This window comes from Triticum dicoccoides, chromosome 3B (genome assembly GCF_002162155.2).
Source record: "Triticum dicoccoides isolate Atlit2015 ecotype Zavitan chromosome 3B, WEW_v2.0, whole genome shotgun sequence".
NCBI classification, from domain to species: Eukaryota; Viridiplantae; Streptophyta; class Magnoliopsida; order Poales; family Poaceae; genus Triticum; species Triticum dicoccoides.
Genome location: NC_041385.1, coordinates 128,147,662 through 128,172,238, shown reverse-complemented (window position 1 = coordinate 128,172,238; position 24,577 = coordinate 128,147,662). Strand labels below are relative to the sequence as shown.

Here is a 24,577-nt window from a genome sequence, read left to right as displayed (position 1 = left end):
TGGCCACCGGTTTTATATGGTTCGAAATAATTCAAGCACTGTTGACCATGGAGTGTACCCGTCCTCCGCGCTGGGCCGCCCCATTTTTTCTGTTGCACTGCTAAAGAAATGCGAGCACCTTTTTTATGTAATGCGTGAACCTTTTCTCAATATGTTTGTTTCAAATTCATGAATCTTGTTACAAAACCCGTGGACCTTTTAATATACATTGAACATTTTTTGATACACAACGAAAATTTCTTATATACACATTAAACATTTTTGTGATATACGCTAAACAATTTGTAAATACATAACAAACACTACAGTGATATGTGCTAAACAATTTGAAAATACACAATGAACGTTACTGTGATGAATACTGAACAATTTGAAAATACATATTGAACATTTTTTTCATATACACTGAACATTTTTTTTCTTATATGCTGAACATTTTTAAGTACATAAATGAATATATTTTTAATATACGAACATTTTCTTAAATATATGATGAACATTTTCTTAATACCTGATAAACTCTTGTATAATACACAAAAAAGAAGAGTAGTAAAAATAAACAGAAGAAACACAGCTTGTTCATCATATTAAAGTATTATTAATGACTAGTAGAGTGCCCGTGCGTTGTCACGGGCTTCTGAAATAGTTTGTTAAAGTCATATAAAGATAATGCATGATAAATATCACGGGTAGGGACAATATAACACGATCACAATTGCCACATGTCGCCACTTGCTCAAGTCACCACCTCTGTCAACGCTGACGCCAGTCATCCCTCTAAAATGTACCAGCATCTTTGGTGCCCACGACCTCCCGCACCCTGCACTCGAGACCGCTAACCCCTTGCCTCTCCTCCGCCGCCAACACCCACTGCTTCTACTACTCTTCTTCCTCCCTCTTCATACTTTTTTCTCTGTCGACTCTATTGACCCGCCCACCTCTACCTACGAAACCACTTGCCACCGCCATCAACAGTCAGCAAATGTTGTCACACACTACTACCTCCCTCTACCCGAGTTGCCGCCTCTACCGCCGCCCAACCCTCTAAATAGTGCCACAATCTCTAGCGCTCGTGACCTTCCGCACCACAATATATCAATGCTTGGCCATATATGAAGATAAAAGAAGGATCAAGATCGTTCTTTGAAGAAGTCATACCATCTCTTGTCACACATCATGTTCATAGATCGTAGGCATACTCTCTTCTCTCAACTTCATTATCATCTTTTTGGACTACAAAATCTAACACTCATGTTCTGAATAATCAGTAGAATAAATTAATTTCAAGAACATGTCATGGGTGAATTATTTGGGTCCATACTTAAAAATAATAATCAGTTATGCCTGAGAGATATTTGGCAGGTTACACCAAATGCCATGTAGAAGCGATACCCAAATTTGAATGGATGCATCGTATTTCAAGTCCGATAAATATCATTGGCATGCAAACTTGAGATACTTTGCCATCACATGCGTTAAGTATGGCGCCTCTCCGCCGCAAGAAAGAGGTGGGCTTCAGAATCAGATCAATAAAATAAGTGAGATCTGAGATTTCGGCGATGAAGACATGATGGTGTTCATGTTTCAAAATTAAGCTAAAGAACACCAATAATGTTTCTACCTAGAAATAAGATGAGAAAGCAACAGCTTAATGATCGAAAAGCTTAACTGAAAGCTATACACGTTCTCTCCTAGCAAGTATATACATGTAATTAATGGTCAAATCTGCCATCGTTCAGATATAACATATATGCAGCTATATATACATGTTCTCTCAAGGCATTTATACATGTATTGGTCAAATAAATAATATGTTATTCAGAGAGTAAATATTAAGTGTAACCTTGTAGCCATCTTTGAGTTGCTCACCATTAGCAAGGAAAGTGGAAGGTCTTTTTGCTTAGAGTTTGGCCAGTAGCAGTGGAGGAACCTCTTCTGTTGAATATCTGCTATGTCTGAATGGGGGCTGATATGCCTGTCCTATAAGATAATCTCCTTGCACGGGACATAACCCTTATAGATAATCTCCATGTACAGTCCTATAGATGGAACAAATTTGGCAGAATATAAGTGAAAGCACGCGAGTATTACCTCAAACACATGAGTAGGTCCAAGTTTCTAACAGGTAGACCCAAGGGGGATGACTGAATATTTCATAATCGTCATGTCATCCAAGGTGAAGTGAGGCTGCTGCTGCCTGTATGGTACGCGCATGGTGGGTGTCCTGCGGTGGCTGCAGCAACGCTGATCTTTCCCTCGCGTGGGGCCGCAATTCCGGCTCTCGGATGGCCGGCGAGCCACCAGTGAGCAGCAGCCTCACTTCACCTTATTATCCTCACACTACAAAACACTGTTATGCTCACTAAGTTCAAAATACTTTATTCAAGTTAATTTTATTTGCAAACCTAAAAAATGATATTCTGATTTGCACAATATTAACACATGTCACGATTAAGAAAAAACAAAATCTCAGATGACCATGCCACTTGAATTGCATAATAGCTCCACTCAATGTTTTCTCCTTCCAAAATACAAGAATTCCGTTAACATGTACCAGTAGAATAACATGTCTAACAGGAATTATCCTGTTATTGTAGATTTGACAAATCTGGAAGGCTATGAAACTTTGTTCTAGTTGATCATTAAGCACCAAGTTTAGCACCAGGTGACTGATACCTGCCAAAACAAAGGCTTAAATTGTAGGGAAAGGCAGACCTGGTATATCCATGTGAGTTTAGATGATGTATAGCTCATTGTAGAAACTTGAACCGCTGTCGATTAATACTCTCTGTCTCAATAAATGTGAGAAGCACGCGTGGTCCTGAACCTGGAAATAAAACATCAAAACCTATCATCATACATTTCTAAAAATAAAAGTGACTGTAACAGTATTGTCGTACACGCCAAATACCATGCCCCACCATTCTTTACGAATCATTTTATCTACTGGAAATTGTATCTGATGCAAACATGAATATTTTGGGGTGGGCTCAACCAATTTTGCTACAATGAAATTATCCAAACTTACAATGCATTTTCCCTACATGATTTAATGGAATAAAACATAGCATGATACATGTTCACTCGCACCGGGCATTGCAAATGGTAAAAAAGTTGAACTGGACAAATGTGTGTAAAATAGTGGTTGACAAACCACACCTACTATTGGAGAAGCAACAAAATCGTGGCTCACATTACAAAAGATTACCTCAAAGTTCAAAAGATCTTCGTGCTCAAGGGCATAACCCATTGGGTAAAAATCACCATGTCTTCAGATTTCAATTCCTTCATCAACAAAATAGGACAACTCAGGTTTCGAGCAATTTGCATAATCACAATAAAAAGCAGACCTGGGTGATTTTTACGAAGCAGTTTTTGGCAATCTTAGGATCAGCACAACCTATACATGAAATTCAGTGCTATAGGTAAAAAGACTAAGATCCAACCATAAGCCCTCTATGTCGCCGCCACTTGCCAGATTTCCACCGGCGACATCCTCCAGCTACCTGCTCCTCGCACGGTCGTGCGGCCTCCTGCCATCCGTTGCCACCAGCCGATCTCCCGCTGTCCGTTGCGCCACCAGTTGGTGTCCCGCATCTGTTGCCACTCGCCGGCCCCTGCCATGGGAGACGAGAACCTGGGGGCGCGTGAGTACAAGCTACGGGGATAAGATGGGTTGGGGCGAGGGCAGGGAGATAGCGTTACCTGGGTCGTCGTTCATCGTTGTCGCGGACGCGGCGCTCCTGCTCGTCTACCTCCCACTTCGATCTCCTCCTGGAATCCGTGAAGAAAAGAAGAGACGGCAAGGGCGCAGATCCACCGCTCCGATCAGATCCCTTCCATTACCTTCCCTCCTTTGGGAGAGGGAGAGAAGGTGAGGGGGAGGAGGAGGCCGCCGACAGTGTTGCCATGGCCGGACAGGGCTCCTCCCGCCTGCCCGCGACGGGAGGTGGCGGGGGTGGCGGAGAAGGGATGGAGCAGCGGCGAACGAGGGCAGACGTGAGAGTGGTTCTCGCTCGAGGGCAGGAGCTGTCGCTCGTAAGTTCGGGCGATAGGTTTAGGTTTTTTGTCGCTGGTTCATAGGTCTTTTTTCGTTGGTTAACCATCGTAGGTCTTTTTTCATTGGTACGTGCATGGTGCGGGTTGGGGTCTCAGCATGAGGTTTTTTCGGTTTGTGGTGGCTAAGTCAGAGGTGGGAGGAGGTACCAAATAAAACGATGGAAGGTGGGACTAAAAAAAACCTGAAAGCGAGACTACTAACTGCTCCATTGGGAGTAGAGATTAAAAATACACAATGAAACATTTCCTTGTAATGTATTAATGGAAGAAAAAGAAAAAGAGAAAATAAGATAAAGCCAGAAACAACACGAAAGAACCAGAAATGAAAAGGCAGAAAGAACATGCAAAAACCATAAAAAAAACAAAAAGATAAAATAAAACAAAAAGTCAACAGCAGAAACGAACTAAAAACAAAACAGTGAACGAGCAATATGCGCTGCTGCGAAATGGGCCGGCCCACCCGCGGGCGCTGTGGGGTGTAGCCACTGCTGTTGGCTGCCCACGGGCGGCAAATAGGAAACCGCCACCAATCCCGGCCATTCTTTGCATTCCCTGTCTGGCAAACGGATCCAGGGTCTGATTTAGACCGGGATTATACAGTTCAGGGTTGAAACGACCGGGATTTAGACTTGAGGGTTTGATTCGTCAAAGCTCTACGAGTTTAGGGTTTAAAATGGACTTTTTTCGCTGACCGCCGCTGCCCTCGCCGAAGCAGCACACGGGGAGCGCGAAGACGCGTGCCACAGAGACGAGGAGGGATTTCCCCTGTGTGCGCTAGGATGAAGAAGACGAAGTCACGATCAGACGGTTTTGCGTGATCGAATCTAACGGTTGCTAGCCGACCGGCCGGCGCCTAGCACTCTCCAAATTATTAAACTGAAAAAACATTTACAGAATGTGCCAGGTCATCCGTCCCTGGCCGGCGACTCCTTGACCCGCACAACCCCGTCCGAACCTCCTCTCCCCACCCCCGCCACCATCCCCGCCCCTCGAATTCTCCTTCAGTCCCCACTTCGCCCCGCACTGATCCGGCGGGGGCCGTCACGGCCGGCGACCGCCGCGTACGTGCTTTCCCCCACCTTATCATCGCGACCCCGCACCGAGTCGCGCCGCCGCAGCTTGAATCGAGGCCGCGGCCGAACCCTAGCCGCCGCCCCTCGATTCCTCTCCGACATCGACATCGACGGCGGCACGGAGGCGAGATCCAGGCGACGTCGCGTCGACTGGTGCTCCTGCTTGTCACGGTGGTGAGCTGAGATTCCACGCCCTCGTAACTCCTATAGGCGTGCTGCATCGATCGATTTCAAGTTCCGCTGGGGAATTTTTCGTTTGGTTTGGCGATTGAAGGATCCATCCTAGGTTTTCTAGTTCCGACCGGCGATTTTCGTGGTGTTCTTTTGGCGATCGAAGGACTGCTCCGAGGCCGTCTAGTTCTGATCGGCGATTTTGTTGGTGGGGGGCGGGGACGCGTTGATTTGGGGGGTTTTGGTAGGGTTTGGGGGTTATAGTTTTTTAATCGGATTTGCTAATGCTCGTCTAGATGAGAATTAACAAAGTCACATATAACTCCTACATCATTTGATTAATCAAACAAGAAAAAGAAAAGAGAAAATCCCCACGAATCTCCGTGTAAAACCAAATGGTGTAGGAGTCAGATGTGACTTTGTTAGTTTTATATCTTTGATCAATTGATCGAGCGTTGGTGTGATTCCATGGCCCTTCCAAACGCTTCGTTTGGTATGTAACAAGGATTATGTATTTGTGTTGTTTAATAGCACATCCTGTGGTTGGTCCACGGTCCAGGGGATGTGCATAAACATCTGTTCATTTAGACGTTCCAATGATACGCACAGTTTAAACATCAAAGGAGCAGTGTGCCATATTTTCCTATTATAGTTTCCATCTTAGCTACAAATTTGAACTAAACACTGAAACTCTTGCTTAAAAATACTGGAGATCTGGTAACTGAGGTTGCTGATATTTAATGCTGCTGTTAATGCGGCGGTCGTACTTGCGTATATGTACATATGCATTTGTTTCAATTATGATTTCCAGGAAATGTAGTACATGTAGGTCATCTGTGGTTGGTGATCTGAGTTTACATGCTGCTGTGCAGCAGCATTTGTTTATATGTAGAGTGAAAGTTTTCCTACATTAGAGTTTCCGTGATACAAAATTCAAAAGGCACTCCTTCCTGACTCCCTCCTGTCTATTTATTTTGTATCTTATGTCTTTACTTGTGCCACAGTGCACCAGGATATGTTGCTTCTTCTTCCGCCCATTTAATTCAGTTTATGATGTTGTGATGTCACTGCAGTTGAGTTTGGATCTCTACATCAGCTGAAGTTATTGTAGTAGCATGTCCACGAAGGAAACAAGGTACTATTAATCTATTATCACTTACCAGAATTTTCTGAACTATCGGTTTGTGCATTCGCCATTCTGTTAAATCACATATGAAACTCTAAGAAACTGTTCAATCACATATGGAGTTCTACAGTCACTCAACGTAGTTATGGGGTATTCAAGTTTAGACCCGATCTTGAGCTTAGTGGTGTTTAATCTGCTTGATCAGAATGAAGGTCTTAAAGCAGTGTACATAGTACATACTCCCTCCGTCCAAAAATAAGTGTCGCGGTTTAGTTCAAATTTGAACTAGAACCACGACACTTATTTTGGGATGGAGGGAGTACTATTGTTTTCTTCTGTGCTTCTATTCACAGATTCTGACTTGACCATGTTTATCCATCAGCTGGTATTTTAATCAGCATATTGAACTGAACTGCAATATTATCTTATCAAGCAGCATTCGATCCTTACCAACATTCTCTGATTGATCTGCTTCCCGTCACTGCTATTTCATGTTAGCTACTCTCTGGTGAACAGTTTTTCTGAATAGGTGGATAGTTGTTTTCATAAAACTAACCTGTATGGTATCGTCTAACTTGTTACATTAAGGTTTCCTTATTGAACTTGGTTGTCTTATTTACTCCCCTTTCCATTTATCAAAACCCAAAATTAAATGAGCTTAAATGGATGTATGTACTGATGCTATCTGTACATATCAGAAACTGTTATTTGACTTGGACATGGCTTGAATGCCTTCGTTGTGAAACTATTTGAATGCTTCCACAAAGATGCAGCAAGAATTTGGTGTCTTTATTAGCATTTGTGTCATGATTCATGAAGTACACTGATATGCACAAGTTTTTATTTCAGGCTTAAAGAAGTTAATTCTGTTGGGATGAAAGATTGGGCTAATATTCAGACTGATATAGTTGGTCTAATTATAAAGAAGCTTGGCATTCCTGACTACATCAGATTCCGTGCTGTATGCACCTCATGGAACCATATCTGCAAGGAAGTATCCAACCATCCAAGGGTGGACCCATGGCTGATGCTCCCCACAAAGCCGCTTGATGGTGCTAAATTTTTTAGCTTACCTGAAAAAAAGACTCAAACCATCCATATCCCGAGCGTTGCCACGATCTTTGGATCCATGTGGACTCCGGTTGGTTCATCCCATGGTTGGCTTATCTTCTTTAGCCCGCCGCAGGGAACCATCCAGCTGGTTAATCCCATCAGCAGCACATCGTTCCAACTCCCCTCAATCGGAAGGAGGCACCTGTCCAAGGCCATGTTGCTTGACATGAGTGAGAGCAACTTCACTGTTGCTGTCATCCATCGCGACCAGAAAGGATACCAAGTGACACGCAAAGGAAGCAAAAGCTGGTCGTTTGTCGATTCAAAACACATTTTGGTGGATGTCTTCAAGCACAGAAGGCAACTTTACACCATTGATGTATATGGTACGGTTGAGGTGTGGGCAGAGCCTCCCCGTTCATGGCCAGATGATGACTTCCCCCAGGTGGAACCGCATATGCACAACCTCTTCCACTACCAACACCAGAAGTTCAATTGCCTGGTGGAGACCCCGTCCGGCGATCTCATAAGGGTCAAGCGCCAATCGCAGAACAAGTTTGCGCTGTGGGTCCTCGACAGGGAGACCTCTTCCTTCGAGCGGACCAGCGACATTGGGGAATTCGGGCTGTTCGTCAGCCATTACAGCTCGTTCTGTTTTCCGGCCAAGGACCATTCGTACCTGAAGGCAAACTGCGTCTACTTCATCGACGGCTACAACAACATGTGCGCGTTCAACCTCGAGCACGGGACCAAGGAGCTCGTAGAAGCCCTTGAAAGTCCTGCCCCTTCCCACAGCCAGCAAGACTTCTACGGGCGCCAGCCACGAGCAGAACCATTCCTATGGTTAATACCTTCTCTGAAGTGATTAAACGTGTGCGAAGCTGAAACTGGCGTGTACCTATATCCTAGAACCGGTACTCTGAACTCCCTGACTAGTATACAATTATTGGACGTATTCCTGGTACTTTTGTGGCAAAAACGATGTGGCTGAAGTTTGAGTTGAACCAGCCGGTCGTTGCGTGTGTTTGTTGTATATATATAATATGCAACTGGCTTGTGTTTTTGGACAAAGTTGTAGTATTACAGGTTCTGGGTTTGCCATTCTCCCTCCTTGTCCCAGGTGCCAGTGACACATGTCCAGAATATTTGGTCGCATATCTGTGTGGCAGTGACATTAGCAGTGCATTTCCGCGAAAAAAGTCTGTACTCTCCCAGGAGTAATTTGATTTCTTGCGAATTTGGAACTAACTTCCACTCGGTCAGGAATTCAGAAGTCGGAAGTGTAGGCGTGTCCATCGAACGCGGTTGCCGGTTATCCCCGCTTCTTCTCCGCGTTTTCCGAGCAGGTGCAGCCACTCTGTCCAATATAAGCCAACCGCATCTCATCTTATCTCGTGTCGGGATCAAACCCAACGCGTCAACACGTGTGTACCCATTCCCCACTTTCTCAGGCAGAGCAGCAGCAGCACCAGCTCGATCTCGCGACAGCCTCGTCCCGCGCCCAACGCCGGCGCCTGCGCATGGAGACGACCGCGACGTCCTACCCGGTGGCGCGGGACCCGCCGCCGCGGCCAGTGCCGCAGACGGCGCAGCTGGGCGGCGGCCCGGCGCCGCAGCGCGGCGGGTGGGCGCGCTGGGCGCTGTGGGCGGTCGTGTTCCTGGTCCTCGCCGCCAGCTTCGCGTGGGGCGTGTACCAGTCGCGGCACCGGCCGCGGAGCCTCGCCTTCGTCATCGTCACCTACTACCTCCTCGCCGTGCTCTACTGCTGCCTCGGGAAGCTGAGCCTCCTGCGCCGCGACGACCCGGCGGCGGCGCCCGAGCGCCAGCGGGTCAGGCTCGCCGTGTGGGTCGTCTCCGTGGCGTTCGCCAACGTCATCGCGGCGCGCGTCGCCGACTCGATGCCCGAGCGGGGGCTCCAGATCGCCGTCTGGGTGGTCCTCGCCGCCGGCATCGGCGTCGCCTTCTACTTCTTCTTCATCCGCGAAGGCGCCCGCGAGGTCGCCGGGCAGCGGCGGGAGGCGGAGCTCCACCAGGTGTCCCCGGAGCAGAGGGTCTGAGGCGAGCTCCAGTCAACTTTGCCATGGGTGGATGGAAGAAGTAGTATAGCCATTGCTTCGTTTTTTCTTAATTATGTAAACTTTATTTTTAAAAGCTTATTATTTTCGGGAAGCTGCTGTGTGGCTGTGGCTGTCAGTCGACACTCGACGCCGTGCTGGGATTTGCTGGAATCACTGACGTGTGGGCCGCTAACCAGCTGGCCCGCATGTCAGTTACACTTGGTCACCTCGGCCAATCTGACCGTCATACTCGGCCAATCTTTTCCTGTAATAAAGTTTGACCGACGACTGTATCTATTCGACCACGTCTTCGAACTGCTGATTTTTCGTTGCATTCTTCATACGGGCCCGCAACATGCTGACATCGAGCAAGTAGGAAAACTGTAATTCAACCTAAAAATACAAAAATGTTACAAAAATCTCCTTCTCTAACTTTCTGCAACAAGAGTCATGTTACAAAAATTATCTTGTTCTCTAATTTTCTGTAACAAGACATCTGTTGCAAAATATTCTCTTCACTAATTTCCCGCAACAAGATTCTGTTAGGTTGATCTCTCTCCCGTTCGAGCCCAACGGGTCGAACGGGCCCCTTGCATCGCGCCCTGATCGGGGGCGCCTAACCAAACCTTGGTTGATTGGCCCCTGTCGCGAGCGCAATATAAAGAGGTGGGGTGCCGGGGCATGCATAACGAGGTTGACCGTGCACCACAACACCACCAACACCCCAATCCGATCTAGGGTTGCGCTAGGCCGACGGGAAGCTTCACCGGCACCACCTCGTCCACTCTCTGCCATCACCACCACAACTCTACCATGGCCACCAGCTTGAGCTCGTCGAGCCAAGGCGAAGGTAGGACTATCGGAATCTCTAGCCTACCCCGATACAGAGAACCTATCAATGATATCAGAGCCATCTAGGCTTAGTTTTTTCGGTAGAAAGAAATCAAGCAAAAGTTTTTCCCCTCCCCAAAGAACCCCACTGACAGGGCAATTTTTTTTCCTCAACAGAGAAAGTAGCGCCGCCGTCATGGCCACGCCGTTCCTCTCGATCCGGATGGGCATCGGCATGCCGAGCCATTCGGAAGAAGAACACGGGCAGTGGGAGCACCACTCCTTCGCCACTGCCAAAAGAATAAACCTCATCGGGGCAAAGGGCACCTCACCGAGCCATTTGACAGCGGTGCGTCCACCCTCGAGGTGCTCGCGCACGCCGGCAAAAGGGCGAGCGGGGACACCGCCTTCTCATCGACGCCGGTTAGAGGGAACAAAGGAGGGATTTGAAGGAAATATGCCCTAGAGGCAATAATAAAGTTATTATTTATTTCCTTATATCATGATAAATGTTTATTATTCATGCTAGAATTGTATTAACCGGAAACATAATACATGTGTGAATACATAGACAAACATAATGTCACTAGTATGCCTCTACTTGACTAGCTCGTTGAATCAAAGATGGTTAAGTTTCCTAGCCATGGACAAAAGAGTTGTCATTTGGTTAACGGGATCACATCATTAGGAGAATGATGTGATTGACATGACCCATTTCGTTAGCCTAGCACTTGATCGTTTAGTATTCTGCTATTGCTTCCTTCATGACTTATACATGTTCCTGTAACTATGAGAATTGTGTAACTCCCGTTTACCGGAGGAACACTTTGGGTACTACCAAACGTCACAACGTAACTGGGTGATTATAAAGGAGTACTACAGGTGTCTCCGAAGGTACATGTTGAGTTAGCATAATTCGAGATTAGGTTTTGTCACTCCGATTATCGGAGAGGTATCTCTGGGCCCTCTCGGCAATACTCATCACCTAAGCCTTGCAAGCATGTAACTAATGAGTTAGTTATAAGATGAAGTATTACAGAACGAGTAAAGAGACTTGTCGATAACGAGATTGAAGTAGGTATTGGATACCGACGATCGAATCTCGGACAAGTAACATACCGATGACAAAGGGAACAACGTATGTTGTTATGCGGTTTGACCGATAAAGATCTTCGTAGAATATGTAGGAACCAATATGGGCATCCAGGTCCCGCTATTGGTTATTGACCAGAGATGTGTCTCCGTCATGTCTACATCGTTCTCGAACCGTAGGGTCCGCACGCTTAAGGTTTCGATGACAGTTATATTATGAGTTTATGTATTTTGATGTACCAAAGGTTGTTCGGAGTCCCGGATATGATTACGGACATGACGAGGAGTCTCGAAATGGTCGAGACATAAAGATTGATATATTGGACGGATATATTTGGACATCGGAAAGGTTCCGGAGAAGTTTGGAGCCCCGGGAGCTTACCGGAACCCCGCGGGAGGTATATGGGCCTTATTGGGCCCATGTAGGAGGAAGAGAGAAGGAGCAAGGGAGGGGGGCGCCCCCCCAAGCCCAATCCGAATTGGGGAGGAGGGCCGGCCCCCCCTTTCCTTTCTCCTCCCCCCTCTTCCTATTACTACTACTAGTACTACTTCCTAATACTAGTACTCTTTCCTTCCCCCTCCAAATAAGATAAGGAAAAGAGAGTCTCGAAATGGTCGAGACATAAAGACTGATATATTGTAGTGGTGCTTAGGCGAAGCCCTACAACAGGAGAACATCAAGATCGTCACCACGCCGTCGTGCTGACGGAACTCCCCCTCGGCGCCTCTGCTGGATCGGAGATCGAGGGTGCGTCATCGAGCTGTACGCGTGTCAAGAACTCGGAGGTGCCGGAGTAACGGTACTTGGATCGGTTGAACCGGAGGACGTACGACTACTTCCTCTACGTTGCGTCAACGCTTCCGCTTCGGTCTACGAGGGTACGTAGACAACACTCTCCCCTCGTTGCTATATCATCACCATGATCTTGCGTGTGCGTAGGAATTTTTTTGAAATTACTACGTTCCCCAACAGTGGCATCCGAGCCTAGGTTTTATGTATTGATGTTATATGCATGAGTATAACACAAGTAAGTTGTGGACGATATAAGTCATACTGCCTACCAGCATGTCATACTTTGGTTCAGCGGTATTGTGAGATGAAGCGGCCTGGACCAACATTACGCGTACGCTTACGCGAGACTGGTTTCACCGTTACGAGCACTCGTGCTTAAAGGTGGCTGGCGGGTGTCTGTCTCTCTCACTTTAGTTGAACCGAGTGTGGCTATGCCCGGTCCTTGTGAAGGTTAAAACGGAGTCTATTTGACAAACTATCGTTGTGGTTTTGATGCGTAGGTGAGATTGGTTCTTGCTTAAGCCCATAGCAGCCACGTAAAATTTGCAACAACAAAGTAGAGGACGTCTAACTTGTTTTTGCAGGGCATGTTGTGATGTGATATGGCCAAGACATGATGGTATATTTTATTGTATGAGATGATCATGTTTTGTAACCGAAGTTATCGGCAACTGGCAGGAGCCATATGGTTGTCGCTTTATTGTATGAAATGCAAACGCCCTGTAATTGCTTTACTTTATCACTAAGCGGTAGCGATAGTCGTAGAAGTAATAGATGGCGTAACGACAACAATGCTACGATGGAGATCAAGGTGTCACGCCGGTGACGATGGTGATCACGTCGGTGCTTGGAAGATGGAGATCACAAGCACAAGATGATGATGGCCATATCATATCACTTATATTGATTGCATGTGATGTTTATCCTTTATGCATCTTATCTTGCTTTGATTGACGGTAGCATTTTAAGATGATCTCTCACTAATTATCAAGAAGTGTTCTCCCTGAGTATGCACCGTTGCGAAAGTTCTTCGTGCTGAGACACCACGTGATGATCGGGTGTGATAGGCTCTACGTTCAAATACAACGGGTGCAAAACAGTTGCACACGCGGAATACTCAGGTTATACTTGACGAGCCTAGCATATACAGATATGGCCTCGGAACACGGAGACCGAAAGGTCGAGCGTGAATCATATAGTAGATATGATCAACATAGCGATGTTCACCATTGAAACTACTCCATCTCACGTGATGATCGGACATGGTTTAGTTGATTTGGATCACGTGATCACTTAGATGACTAGAGAGATGTCTGTCTTAGTGGGAGTTCTTAAGTAATATGATTAATTGAACTTAAATTTATCATGAACTTAGTCCTGGTAGTATTTTGCAAATTATGTTGTAGATCAATAGCTCGCGTTGTTGCTTTCATATGTTTATTTTGATATGTTCCTAGAGAAAACTGTGTTGAAAAATGTTAGTAGCAATGTCGCGGATTTGATCCGTGATCTGAGGTTAATCCTCATTGCTGCACAGAAGAATTATGTCCTTGATGCACCGCTAGGTGACAGACCTATTGCAAGAGCAGATGTAGACGTTATGAACGTTTGGCTAGCTCAATATGATGACTACTTGATAGTTTAGTGCACCATGCTTAACGGCTTAGAATCGGGACTTCAAAGACGTTTTGAACGTCATGGACCATATGAGATGTTCCAGGAATTGAAGTTAATATTTCAAGCAAATACCCGAGTTGAGAGATATAAAGTCTCCAACAAGTTCTATAGCTAAAAGATGGAGGAGAATCGCTCAACTAGTGAGCATGTGCTCAGATTGTCTGGGTACTTCAATCGCTTGAATCAAGTGGGAGTTAATCTTCCAGATAAGATAGTGATTGACAGAATTCTCTAGTCACCATCACTAAGTTACTAGAACTTCGTGATGAACTATAGTATGCAAGGGATGACGAAAACGATTCCCAAGCTCTTCGTGATGCTGAAATCAACGAAGGTAGAAATCAAGAAAGAGCATCAAGTGTTGATGGTTACCAAGATCACTAGTTTCAAGAAAAGGGCAAAGGGAAAGAAAGGGAACTTCAAGTAGAATGAAAAGCAAGTTGTCACTCCTGTGAAGAAGACCAAAGCTGGACCAAAGCCTGAAACTGAGTGCTTACACTGCAAAGGAAATGGTCACTGGAAGCGGAAATGCCCTGAATATTTGGTGGGTAAGAAGGATGGCAAAGTGAACAAGTGTATATTTGATATACAAATTATTGATGTGTGCCTTACTAGTGTTTATAGTAGCCACTGAGTATTTGATACTTGTTCGGTTGCTAAGATTAGTAATTCGAAACAGAAGTTACAGAATAAACAGAGACTAGTTGAGGGTGAAGTGACGATGAGTGTTGGAAGTAGTTCCAAGATTGATATGATCATCATCACACACTCCCTATACTTTCGGGATTAGTGTAAAACCTAAATAAATGTTATTTGGTGTTTACGTTAAGCATGAATATGATTTGATCATGTTTATTGCGATACGGTTATTCATTTAAAGTTAGAGAATAAATTGTTATTCTGTTTACATGAATAAGACCTTCGATGGTCATACACCCAATGAACATAGTTTGTTGGATCTCGATCGTAGTGATACACATATTCATAATATTGATGCCAAAAGATGCAAAGTTAATAATGATAGTGCAACTTATTTGTGGCACTGCCGTTTGGGTCATATCGGTATAAAAGCGCATGAAGAAACTCCATAAAGATGGATTTTCGGAATCACTTGGTTATGAATCATTTGATGCTTGCGAACCGTGCCTTTTGGGCAAGATGACTAAAACTCCGTTCTCCGGAACAATGGAACAAGCTACTGACTTATTGGAAATAATACATCCCGATGTATGCGATCCAATGAGTGTTGATGCTCGTGGCAAGTATCGTTATTTTCTGACCTTCACAGATGATTTGAGCAGATATTGGTATATCTTCTTGATGAAACATAAGTCTGAAATAGTTGAAAGGTTCAAAGAATTTCAGAGTGAAGTGGAAAATCATCGTAACAAGAAAATAAAGTTTCTGCGATCTGATCATGGAGACGAATATTTGAGTTACGAGTTTGGTCTTCAACTAAAACAATGTGAAATAGTTTCACAGTTCACGCCAACGGAACACCACAACATTATGGTGTGTCCGAACGTCGTAATCGTACTTTATTGGATATGGTGCGATCTATGATGTTTCTTGCTGATTTACCATTGTTGTTTTGGGGTTATGCACTAGAGACAGCTGCATTCACGTTTAAAATAGGGCACCATCTAAATCCGTTGAGACGACACCGCATGAACTATGGTTTAGCAGTAAACCTAAGCTGTTGTTTCTTAAAGTTTGGAGTTGCGATGCTTATATGAAAAAGGGTTTTTCAACTTGATAAGCTCGAACCCAAATCGGAGAAGTGCGTCTTCATAGAATACCCAAAGGAAATTGTTGGGTACACCTTCTATCACAGATCCGAAGGCAAATTTGTTGCTGATAATAGATCCTTTCTAGAGAAGGAGTTTCTCTCGAAAGAAGTGAGTGGGAGGAAAGTAGAACTTGATGAGGTAACTGTACCTTCTCCCGAATTGGAAAATAGTTCATCACTGAAATCAGTTCCAGTGATTCTTACACCAATTAGTGAGGAAGCTAATGATGATGATCATGAAACTTCAGATCAAGTTACTACAGAACCTCGTAGGCCTTCCAGAGTACGGTCCGCACCAGAGTGGTACAGTAATCCTGTTCTAGAAGTCATGTTACTAGACCATGATGTACCTACGAACTATGAGGAAGCGATGATGAGCCCAGATTCCATGAAATGGCTTGAGGCCATAAAATCTGAGATATGATCCATGTATGAGAACAAAGTATGGACTTTGATTGACTTGCTCAATGATCAGCAAGCCATGTTAAATAAATGGATCTTCAAGAGGAAGACGGACACTAATAGTAGTGTTACTATCTACTAAGCTCGACTTGTTGCGAAAGTTTTTCAACAAGTTCAAAGTGTTGAATACGATGAGATTTTCTCACTCGTATCGAAACTTAAGTCTGTCCGAATCATGTTAGCAGTTGCCACATTTTATGAAATCTGGCAAATGGATGTCAAAACTGCATTCCTTAATGAATTTATTAAAGAAGAGTTGTATATGATGCAACCAGAAGGTTTTGTCAATCCTAAAGATGTTAACAAAGTGTGCAAGCTCCAGCGATCCATCTGTGGACTGGTGCAAGCATCTCGGAGTTGGAATATACGCTTTGATGAGTTGATCAAAGCATATGGTTTTATACAGACTTTTGAAGAAACCTGTATTTACAATAAAGTGAGTGGGAGCACTACAGCATTTCTGATAAGTATATGTAAATGACATATTGTTGATCGGAAATAATGTATAATTATTCTGCAAAGCATAAAGGAGTGTTTGAAAGGAGTTTTTCAAAGAAAGACCTCGGCGAAGCTACTTACACATTGAGCTTCAAGATCTATATAGATAGATCAAAGACACTTGATAAGATTTTTCAATGAGTACATACCTTGATAAATTTTTTGAAACAGTTCAAAATGGAACAGTCAAAGAAGGAGTTCTTGCCTGTGTTGCAAGGTGTGAAGTTGAGTAAGACTCAAGACCCGACCATGGCAGAAAATAGAAAGAGAATGAAAAGTCATTCCCTATGCCTCAGTCATAGGTTCTATAAAGTATGCTAAGCTATGTACCAGACCTATTGTATACCTTGCTCTTTATTTGGCAAGGGAGTACAATAGTGATCTAGGAGTAGATCACTGCACATTGGTCAAGAATATTCTTAGTAAGGACTAAGGAAATATTTCTCGATAATGGAAGTGATAAAAGAGCTCGTCATAAAAAGGTTACAACGATGCAAGCTTTTACACCAATCCAGATGACTCTAAGTCTCAATCTGGATACATATTGAAAGTGGGAGCAATTAGCTAGAGTAGCTCCGTGCAGAGCATTGTGGACATAGAATATTTGCAAAATACATACAGCTCTGAATATGACAGACCCGTTGACTAAGCTTCTCTCACGAGCAAAACATGATCACACCTTAGTACTCTTTGGGTGCTAATCACATAGCGATGTTAACTAGATTATTGACTCTAGTAAACCCTTTGGGTGTTGGTCACATGATGATGTGAACTATTGGTGTTAATCATATACAAATATGAATATTGATCACATAGCGATGTGAACTAGATTATTGACTCTAGTGCAAGTGGGAGACTGAAGGAAATATGCCCTAGAGGCAATAATAAAGTTATTATTTATTTCCTTATATCATGATAAATGTTTATTATTCATGCTAGAATTGTATTAACCGGAAACATAATACATGTGTGAATACATAGACAAACATAGTGTCACTAGTATGCCTCTACTTGACTAGCTCGTTGAATCAAAGATGGTTAAGTTTCCTAGCCATGGACAAGAGAGTTGTCATTTGATTAACAGGATCACATCATTAGGAGAATGATGTGATTGACATGACCCATTCCGTTAGCCTAGCACTTGATCGTTTAGTATTCTGCTATTGCTTCCTTCATGACTTATACATGTTCCTGTAACTATGAGAATTGTGTAACTCCCGTTTACCGGAGGAACACTTTGGGTACTACCAAACGTCACAACGTAACTGGGTGATTATAAAGGAGTACTACAGGTGTCTCCGAAGGTACATGTTGAGTTAGCATAATTCGAGATTAGGTTTTGTCACTCCGATTATCGGAGAGGTATCTCTGGGCCCTCTCGGCAATACTCATCACCTAAGCCTTGCAAGCATGTAACTAATGAGTTAGTTATAAGATGAAGTATTACAGAACGAGTAAAGAGACTTGTCGATAACGAGATTGAAGTAGGTATTGGATACCGACGATCGAATCTCGGACAAGTAACATACCGATGACAAAGGGAACAACGTATGTTGTTATGCGGTTTGACCGATAAAGATCTTCGTAGAATATGTAGGAACCAATATGGGCATCCAGGTCCCGCCATTGGTTATTGACCAGAGATGTGTCTCAGTCATGTCTACATCGTTCTCGAACCGTAGGGTCCGCACGCTTAAGGTTTCGATGACAGTTATATTATGAGTTTATGTATTTTGATGTACCGAAGGTTGTTCGGAGTCCCGGATATGATTACGGACATGACGAGGAGTCTCGAAATGGTCGAGACATAAAGATTGATATATTGGACGGATATATTTGGACACCGGAAAGGTTCCGGAGAAGTTTGGAGCCCCGGGAGGTTACCGGAACCCCCCGGGAGGTATATGGGCCTTATTGGGCCCATGTAGGAGGAAGAGAGAAGGAGCAAGGGAGGGGGGCGCGCCCCCCCAAGCCCAATCCGAATTGGGGAGGAGGGCCGGCCCCCCCTTTCCTTTCTCCTTCCCCCTCTTCCTATTACTACTACTAGTACTACTTCCTAATACTAGTACTCTTTCCTTCCCCCTCCAAATAAGATAAGGAAAAGAGAGGGAAACCTACTTGGAGTAGGTTTCCCCCTCCTCATGGCGCGCCCCCCTTAGGGCCGGCCACCTCCTCCCTCCCTCCTTTATATACGGGGGTAAGGAGGCACCCTAGAACACACAAGTTGATCATTGATCGTTCCTTAGCCGTGTGCGGTGCCCCCCTCCACGATATTACACCTCGGTCATATTGTAGCGGTGCTTAGGCGAAGCCCTGCAACAGGAGAACATCAAGATCGTCACCACGCCGTCGTGCTGACGGAACTCCCCCTCGGTGCCTCTGCTGGATCGGAGATCGAGGGTGCGTCATCGAGCTGTACGCGTGTCAAGAACTCGGAGGTGCCGGAGTAACGGTACTTGGATCGGTTGAACCGGAGGACGTACGACTACTTCCTCTACGTTGCGTCAACGCTTCCGCTTCGGTCTACGAGGGTACGTAGACAACACTCTCCCCTCGTTGCTATATCATCACCATGATCTTGCGTGTGCGTAGGAAATTTTTTGAAATTATTACGTTCCCCAACAGGATTTGCTCGAGGTTCTCTCTCTCTTTCTCTAAAAAATGCGGCGGGATGTGGGGGAGAGAAGGTAGCATAGAAAGGGAGGGGGAAGGAGAAAGAGACGGCGGCTGGCCACTCGACGCCGTCGCCGGCGACCGGCGCGGTCAGACTCGCTGTTGCGCCGTCTGTGGAGAGCGAGAGAGGTGAGCGGCGCGAGAGAGGGGAAATGACTAGGGTTCTCCCTCGCCCCCACTACATCGGCCGTTTTGATCGAGCGAAAGGAACGCTGGTCCGTCGGATTAGATCCGACGGCCACAGAGCGAACCCTACAACAGCGCGGGCCTTCTGGGCCGAAAGAGGAGGCGGACTAGGCCGAGGCTGAGGCTAGCAGCCGCGCGGGAGCAGCCACGCGCGTTGGGCCGCGGCTGGGCCAGTTGCTGGTTTTATCTATTTTCTGTCTTTTTATACAGTTTTATTCAAAAAAAAATGTACAAAAAATAGAAAAGTAAAAGAAATACTTCTGAAAAGTAAAAAGTTTATGATTTTTTTATTCATGTTTTCCGCTCCAAATAAAAAAATAAATAAAAGTGCTCTCTTTTAAAGGCAAATAAAGTGAGAATTAAATTTTAAAGAGCATGTTAAGAAGATTATTGAAACAATTATGATCCTGTTATTTTTATGACCAACGTTGTTAATAACATGATCATGATTTATTGATTGTTGTAAAAGGTGCATTTATTTCTATTTTTGCCCAACGGTGATATAGTTTTAATTGCATAAACAATTGCATGTTTTAATTTTGACCAACGTTGGATTAATGTATGTTATCATGATCTCACTCGGTTGCGGTTTCAGGAGAGTACCACTTGATGAGTTGCCTCAAGGATGTTTCAACCGTCAGAGGTGATAACTGCACTAAGTGGAGAAAGAAAGTTGACTTGGCTTTTGTCTGTGTTGAGGTGGACTAGGTTGTGGACACTCCATAGCCGGTCAAACCAACAGAGCTAGTCAGAGGTGCAACAGATGATGATGTTGCTTGGAAGAAAAAGAAAAGGGATTATGCTCCAGTGGAGATGTCATATTACCTTGAAAACCAAAAGTGGGTCAATGCAAATAAAAAGTGCATGGCCTTCATAAAGAACACAATTGAGAATGCTCTTGTGGGCTCAATTACAGAGTGTACTTCTGCAGGGGAGTTTCTTGAAAAGATAAAGAGCCAGTTCACTGGTTCTTCAAAGATATATGCTACCCAGGTGTAAAACTTTTTCTTCTGAATTTTTCTGCAATAAGGCACATGTTGCAAAATATTCTCTTCTCTAATTTCCTGCAATAAGATCCCTGTTGCAAAACTTTTTCTTCTCAATTTTTCTGCAACAAAACCTTTGATGCAAAACCTCTCTATTTTTCTGCAACAATACCCTTGTTGCAAAACCTCAATTGGAATAGGACCCAACATCTCCAGCCTCTTCTATGTATTCCTGCAACAAGAATGTTGTTGCAAAAACTTGCAAGAACACCGACGGCTGCAACGGAGAGAGCACTCTGTGGTCTCTGCAGCACCCGCGTTTTTACGATGGAGGAAGGATGCCAGTGCCCGCCACCGATGTGGCAACACCATGCTTGTTTGAGAAGAGGTGGGGATGATATCCATGAAAATAGGCAGGGGATGGAGAGATAGAGGTACGGGGTGAGAGGGTCAATGAGAGAATGTGTGGTTGTTGCAATATGCCTTTTCAAAATAGGTGCCTAGTTGTAAGAACTGAAGTACAGAGCGCTCTCCATGGTGAGATGAGATCCAGAATTTCGGTGAAGATAGGGGCGTAGAACGAGACAAATGTGAGAGAAAAGATCCGCCGGTTGACCACTAGTTTTTCCCAAATACAAAGCTCAAATGCACACCACATGAATTTGATTTCGAAAGATGTGGTGTGAGGTGTGTGGCATTTTGTAGCCACATCTCGCGTATTCTTTGTGTGCACACTTTGTGTGTGTGTGTGCGCGCGCGCACGCGTGTTGGTTCTACTCCTTTCAATGAAAGTTTGGGAGATCTATAGCCATGAACTATTTACCAGAAAAAGGGGCACTCCACTCTTTTTAATCAATGCTGAATCAACGACCTATACAAAAGTTTTTTTTGCATTTAAAGATTTTAAAATTTTTATTTATATAAATTTGCTTAACCAAACTAAAACTATTAACTAAGGTTCAATACAAATGAAGAGACAACCTTTTTTTTTGCGGGGGCGACAACCTTGCTGACCAAATCGAATGACGAAGAACGAAATCAACACATGCCCCAACACGAAGTAGAAAAAAAACCACGGGTGCGAGCCAGCGAACATCACTATATCGGGAGAGATTACATATGCCGGAGATTTAGAACTTTTTTTTGCAGGAAACCGAAGATTTAGAACTGATCAACTTATCCCATGCGCCGGCTTACAATGGATATATATGGCGGAGCCACAGGGGGGGCGAGCGGGGCCAGACCCCCCCTATCGATCGGCCCCCCTCAACCATACCCAGCGGGGGCTAGCGTTGAATACACACGTACCCTGTTGTACGCCTGTTGCTAATTAGTATCTGCCCATTAGCAAACACACGTAGGCCTGACTCATTAGTACAGCCCAAGCCCAAAACTTGATAGCCCACATGCCACGTACTCCTGGTCAGCATGTATCTCATTTATCGATTTGACCAATATACAGGGCATTGACACAACACATCGCTTTGCCCTCCGTTTTGCTCGGCTCCATCTTCGATCGTTTCCTCCGCCGCCGCCACGGAGCTAGGGCTTCATCGAGCGGCAGACCTGTCGCATGAGCATCAGCGACGACCTCACTGATGAAGGATTCCGCACGCCGCCGGTATGAGTCAACCACAACTCCACTGGCTGATCTACTAATTGGCAAACATCTCCCCCTCTGGGCTCTCACAGCACGGCTTGTGGGTTTGTCTAATCACAACCTAAGGTATGCTACATAGATATATTATTAATTTTACATTTGAATTATACAAACTACTAGTTATAGAATCAATTACAAATGATATATCTGTTTTTATAGTAACTGGATGTCTAGAATAGCATAAAGCATGAATAAGAAGAAAATGCCAATAACTAACAATTGAAGCCAATTTTTTAACCATTCTACTCTATGAGAATGCAGAGCGATATGTATACATTTTAGGAGTGAAATCACTACAAAGCTTGACATTTGATGGTTTGATGGACCTGTTGTGCGTAGAGCCGTAGATATACATCTAAGCGAATAAAAAAGTAGCTATTTCAATGTAATTGCAAAACAAATATTGTCATTGTTTGCTTGATACCAACACTATATCTAAGAATTGATAGACGTTTGTGTCGCATTTTTTGCACGTGCATTGTCCTCTTCGCCCCCCTATGTTCAAATCCTGGCTCCGCCCCTGTGTAGAGGTGACCTAGGTCAATACCGCTCCGCTTGTCAGAAGTTGACCTTTATCTTTATACTTGAATTTGGATCACAACATAACAAAAATAAGTAAAAAAATTAACAAAGTGGTAAGGACAAATGGAAAAGTTGTTTCTTCGTGAAGAAAGGAATTAGCACGTGTTTGTTGTTTGTGGAGAAATGATAGCACTAGTACAAAAGACAGATGAAGAGAATGTTATTGGTTGTTTAAACTGAGGAAGAGACATGTAAGGGAGGCAAAATAAAAATGACAAGAGGCGATAATTGATCATGGCGAAGAAAAAGAGATGACAATATACCTAACACAGATGTAAAATTGGATGCAACAGTTGACTATTTTTCTTTTCACATTTCAAATCCCTCGCGTGCGCGCGTCCTCATCTTCCTCCTCAAACCGTCACCTTCCAACGTCGCAGTTGTCCCACCCTCAACTGCCGGCCTAGCCGCTTGCCACCGTCGATGCGCATGGTGCAAAGCTGAGAGATAATGCACCAGATATCCACTTCATCGCACTTTTGTGGCAAAGCAGTCGTCTGAACTTTGAATAATCATTTTCCAAACTAAGATTGTCAGTCGGTAACTCTGTACTTTGTATAACAAAATTTTCACTTTTATAAATTCAGTTGCACATGCCAGTGACATCAACAACACTACATTTTTAAAGGAACAATGCATTTCTAATCTCAATGTATGTACTTACTCACATTTTGCTACAACTTAGTATTAACTAGATCATTGATGGCACGCGTTGCTGCGCCCGTCTATTTAGGATCTTAGTTGTTAGGGATATGAAGTAATTTATATGCATTTGTTTGCAATTCTTTGATGCATTGGTCTTTCTTGTAGCTTGTTCTTGTTTTCAGTTTATTTTTCAGTACATTTATGTAACCAAGGAAAGGACCCGGTTGATCTACCATAATGCTATGTAACTGAAGCGAAGAATCCAATTGATCCGCAAGAAAATAGTGTGTTGCCTTTTTTTCTTAGGTCTAATAGACTTGTTGGATAGCTGATGGAAACATGATTTGTGATTGATGATCACCTGGTTTTGCTCCTAAAAAAACGCTATAGCAAAGAGTCAGAAAAAATTGTAATACAAAGTTTGTAAATAATTGATACACCATGTATATATACAGTAGGTTCTAGATAGATCTCTTTACATCTATGAACACTGCAAACTCACAAACCATGCAGATTGGAACACCAGAAAAAAAACATCATGTGATGCTTGATTAGTGTAACCTCACTCACGGTTAGTTAGGACAATATAGATTGAATCAAACCACCTATCAAGTGTCCAGTATATGTAGTTCTTTCTGCAAAAGGATATTGACATGTAAAGCAATTTTTATATAATGTGAGTTATGAGGGAGAAAATAAATAATGAAAATATTTGTAAATTCCACTGAAAATGAGAAGGGTACCAGTTACAAAAACTGAGAAGGGTAGGATGATTAGACATACACAAATTATAAACAAACTAAGACATAGAGCTCTTGTTACCATATTTAAATTTGAGTTTTCTTTAATTATTGAGAAAATGCTTACGTACAATAGTACAAGAAACACTTTTTTTTAAAAGTACAAGAAACAAAATTCATAAAAATGATGTCAACATCATGTCTTATACTCATATATCTTTGATTCCTCTTACCTGGTGTTCTCCAGGTATTCGGTCCAGCAGAAAACGCTAAACAGAAAGCTTTGTTCTTGTTCTTTCTGCTCTACTTTGGAAAAAAATAAATAAAGTAATAACTGTAAACCTAACACCAACATACATTGTACACTTGGAATAATTAATTTCATACTGAAAATTATTTCAATACCGCCAAAGGAGAAAGGTGA

At 43.8% G+C, this 24,577-nt stretch overlaps 2 protein-coding genes and 1 long non-coding RNA gene across 5 annotated transcripts; 2 read left to right on the top strand and 1 right to left on the bottom strand.

Moving 5' to 3' along the window:
* Positions 1-2,092: 2,092 nt before the first annotated feature.
* On the bottom strand, positions 2,093-3,892 carry LOC119280966. 3 transcript variants are annotated; one of them, XR_005138233.1, is made up of 5 exons: positions 3,706-3,892; positions 3,447-3,637; positions 3,209-3,285; positions 2,716-2,827; positions 2,093-2,350 (listed from the first exon to the last, which is right to left on the bottom strand). It is a non-coding gene; the product is annotated as an uncharacterized LOC119280966 (long non-coding RNA). The 3 variants fall into 3 exon arrangements; XR_005138234.1 differs by having other exon boundaries at positions 2,093-2,340; XR_005138232.1 differs by having other exon boundaries at positions 2,093-2,827.
* Positions 3,893-5,012: 1,120 nt separating this feature from the next.
* On the top strand, positions 5,013-8,588 carry LOC119275134. The gene is made up of 3 exons (XM_037555927.1): positions 5,013-5,306; positions 6,377-6,438; positions 7,279-8,588. The coding sequence occupies exons 2-3, from the start codon at positions 6,419-6,421 to the stop codon at positions 8,345-8,347; spliced, it is 1,089 nt and encodes a 362-aa protein (XP_037411824.1). The 5' UTR covers positions 5,013-5,306; positions 6,377-6,418; the 3' UTR covers positions 8,348-8,588.
* A 292-nt stretch (positions 8,589-8,880) lies between these two features.
* On the top strand, positions 8,881-9,873 carry LOC119275135. The gene has a single exon (XM_037555928.1). The coding sequence runs from the start codon at positions 9,003-9,005 to the stop codon at positions 9,537-9,539; it is 537 nt and encodes a 178-aa protein (XP_037411825.1). The 5' UTR covers positions 8,881-9,002; the 3' UTR covers positions 9,540-9,873.
* The last annotated feature ends 14,704 nt before the right edge of the window (positions 9,874-24,577 follow it).

What these genes read in the sequence shown, in the direction of transcription:
- LOC119275135 (XM_037555928.1), top strand. Translation starts at nt 9,003, where the DNA reads ATGGAGACGACCGCGACGTCCTACCCGGTGGCGCGGGACCCGCCGCCG.
- LOC119275134 (XM_037555927.1), top strand. Translation starts at nt 6,419, where the DNA reads ATGTCCACGAAGGAAACAAG. An exon ending in ATGTCCACGAAGGAAACAAG is followed by an intron (nt 6,439 to 7,278) that starts GTACTATTAATC and finishes TTTTTATTTCAG; the next exon opens with GCTTAAAGAAGTTAATTCTG.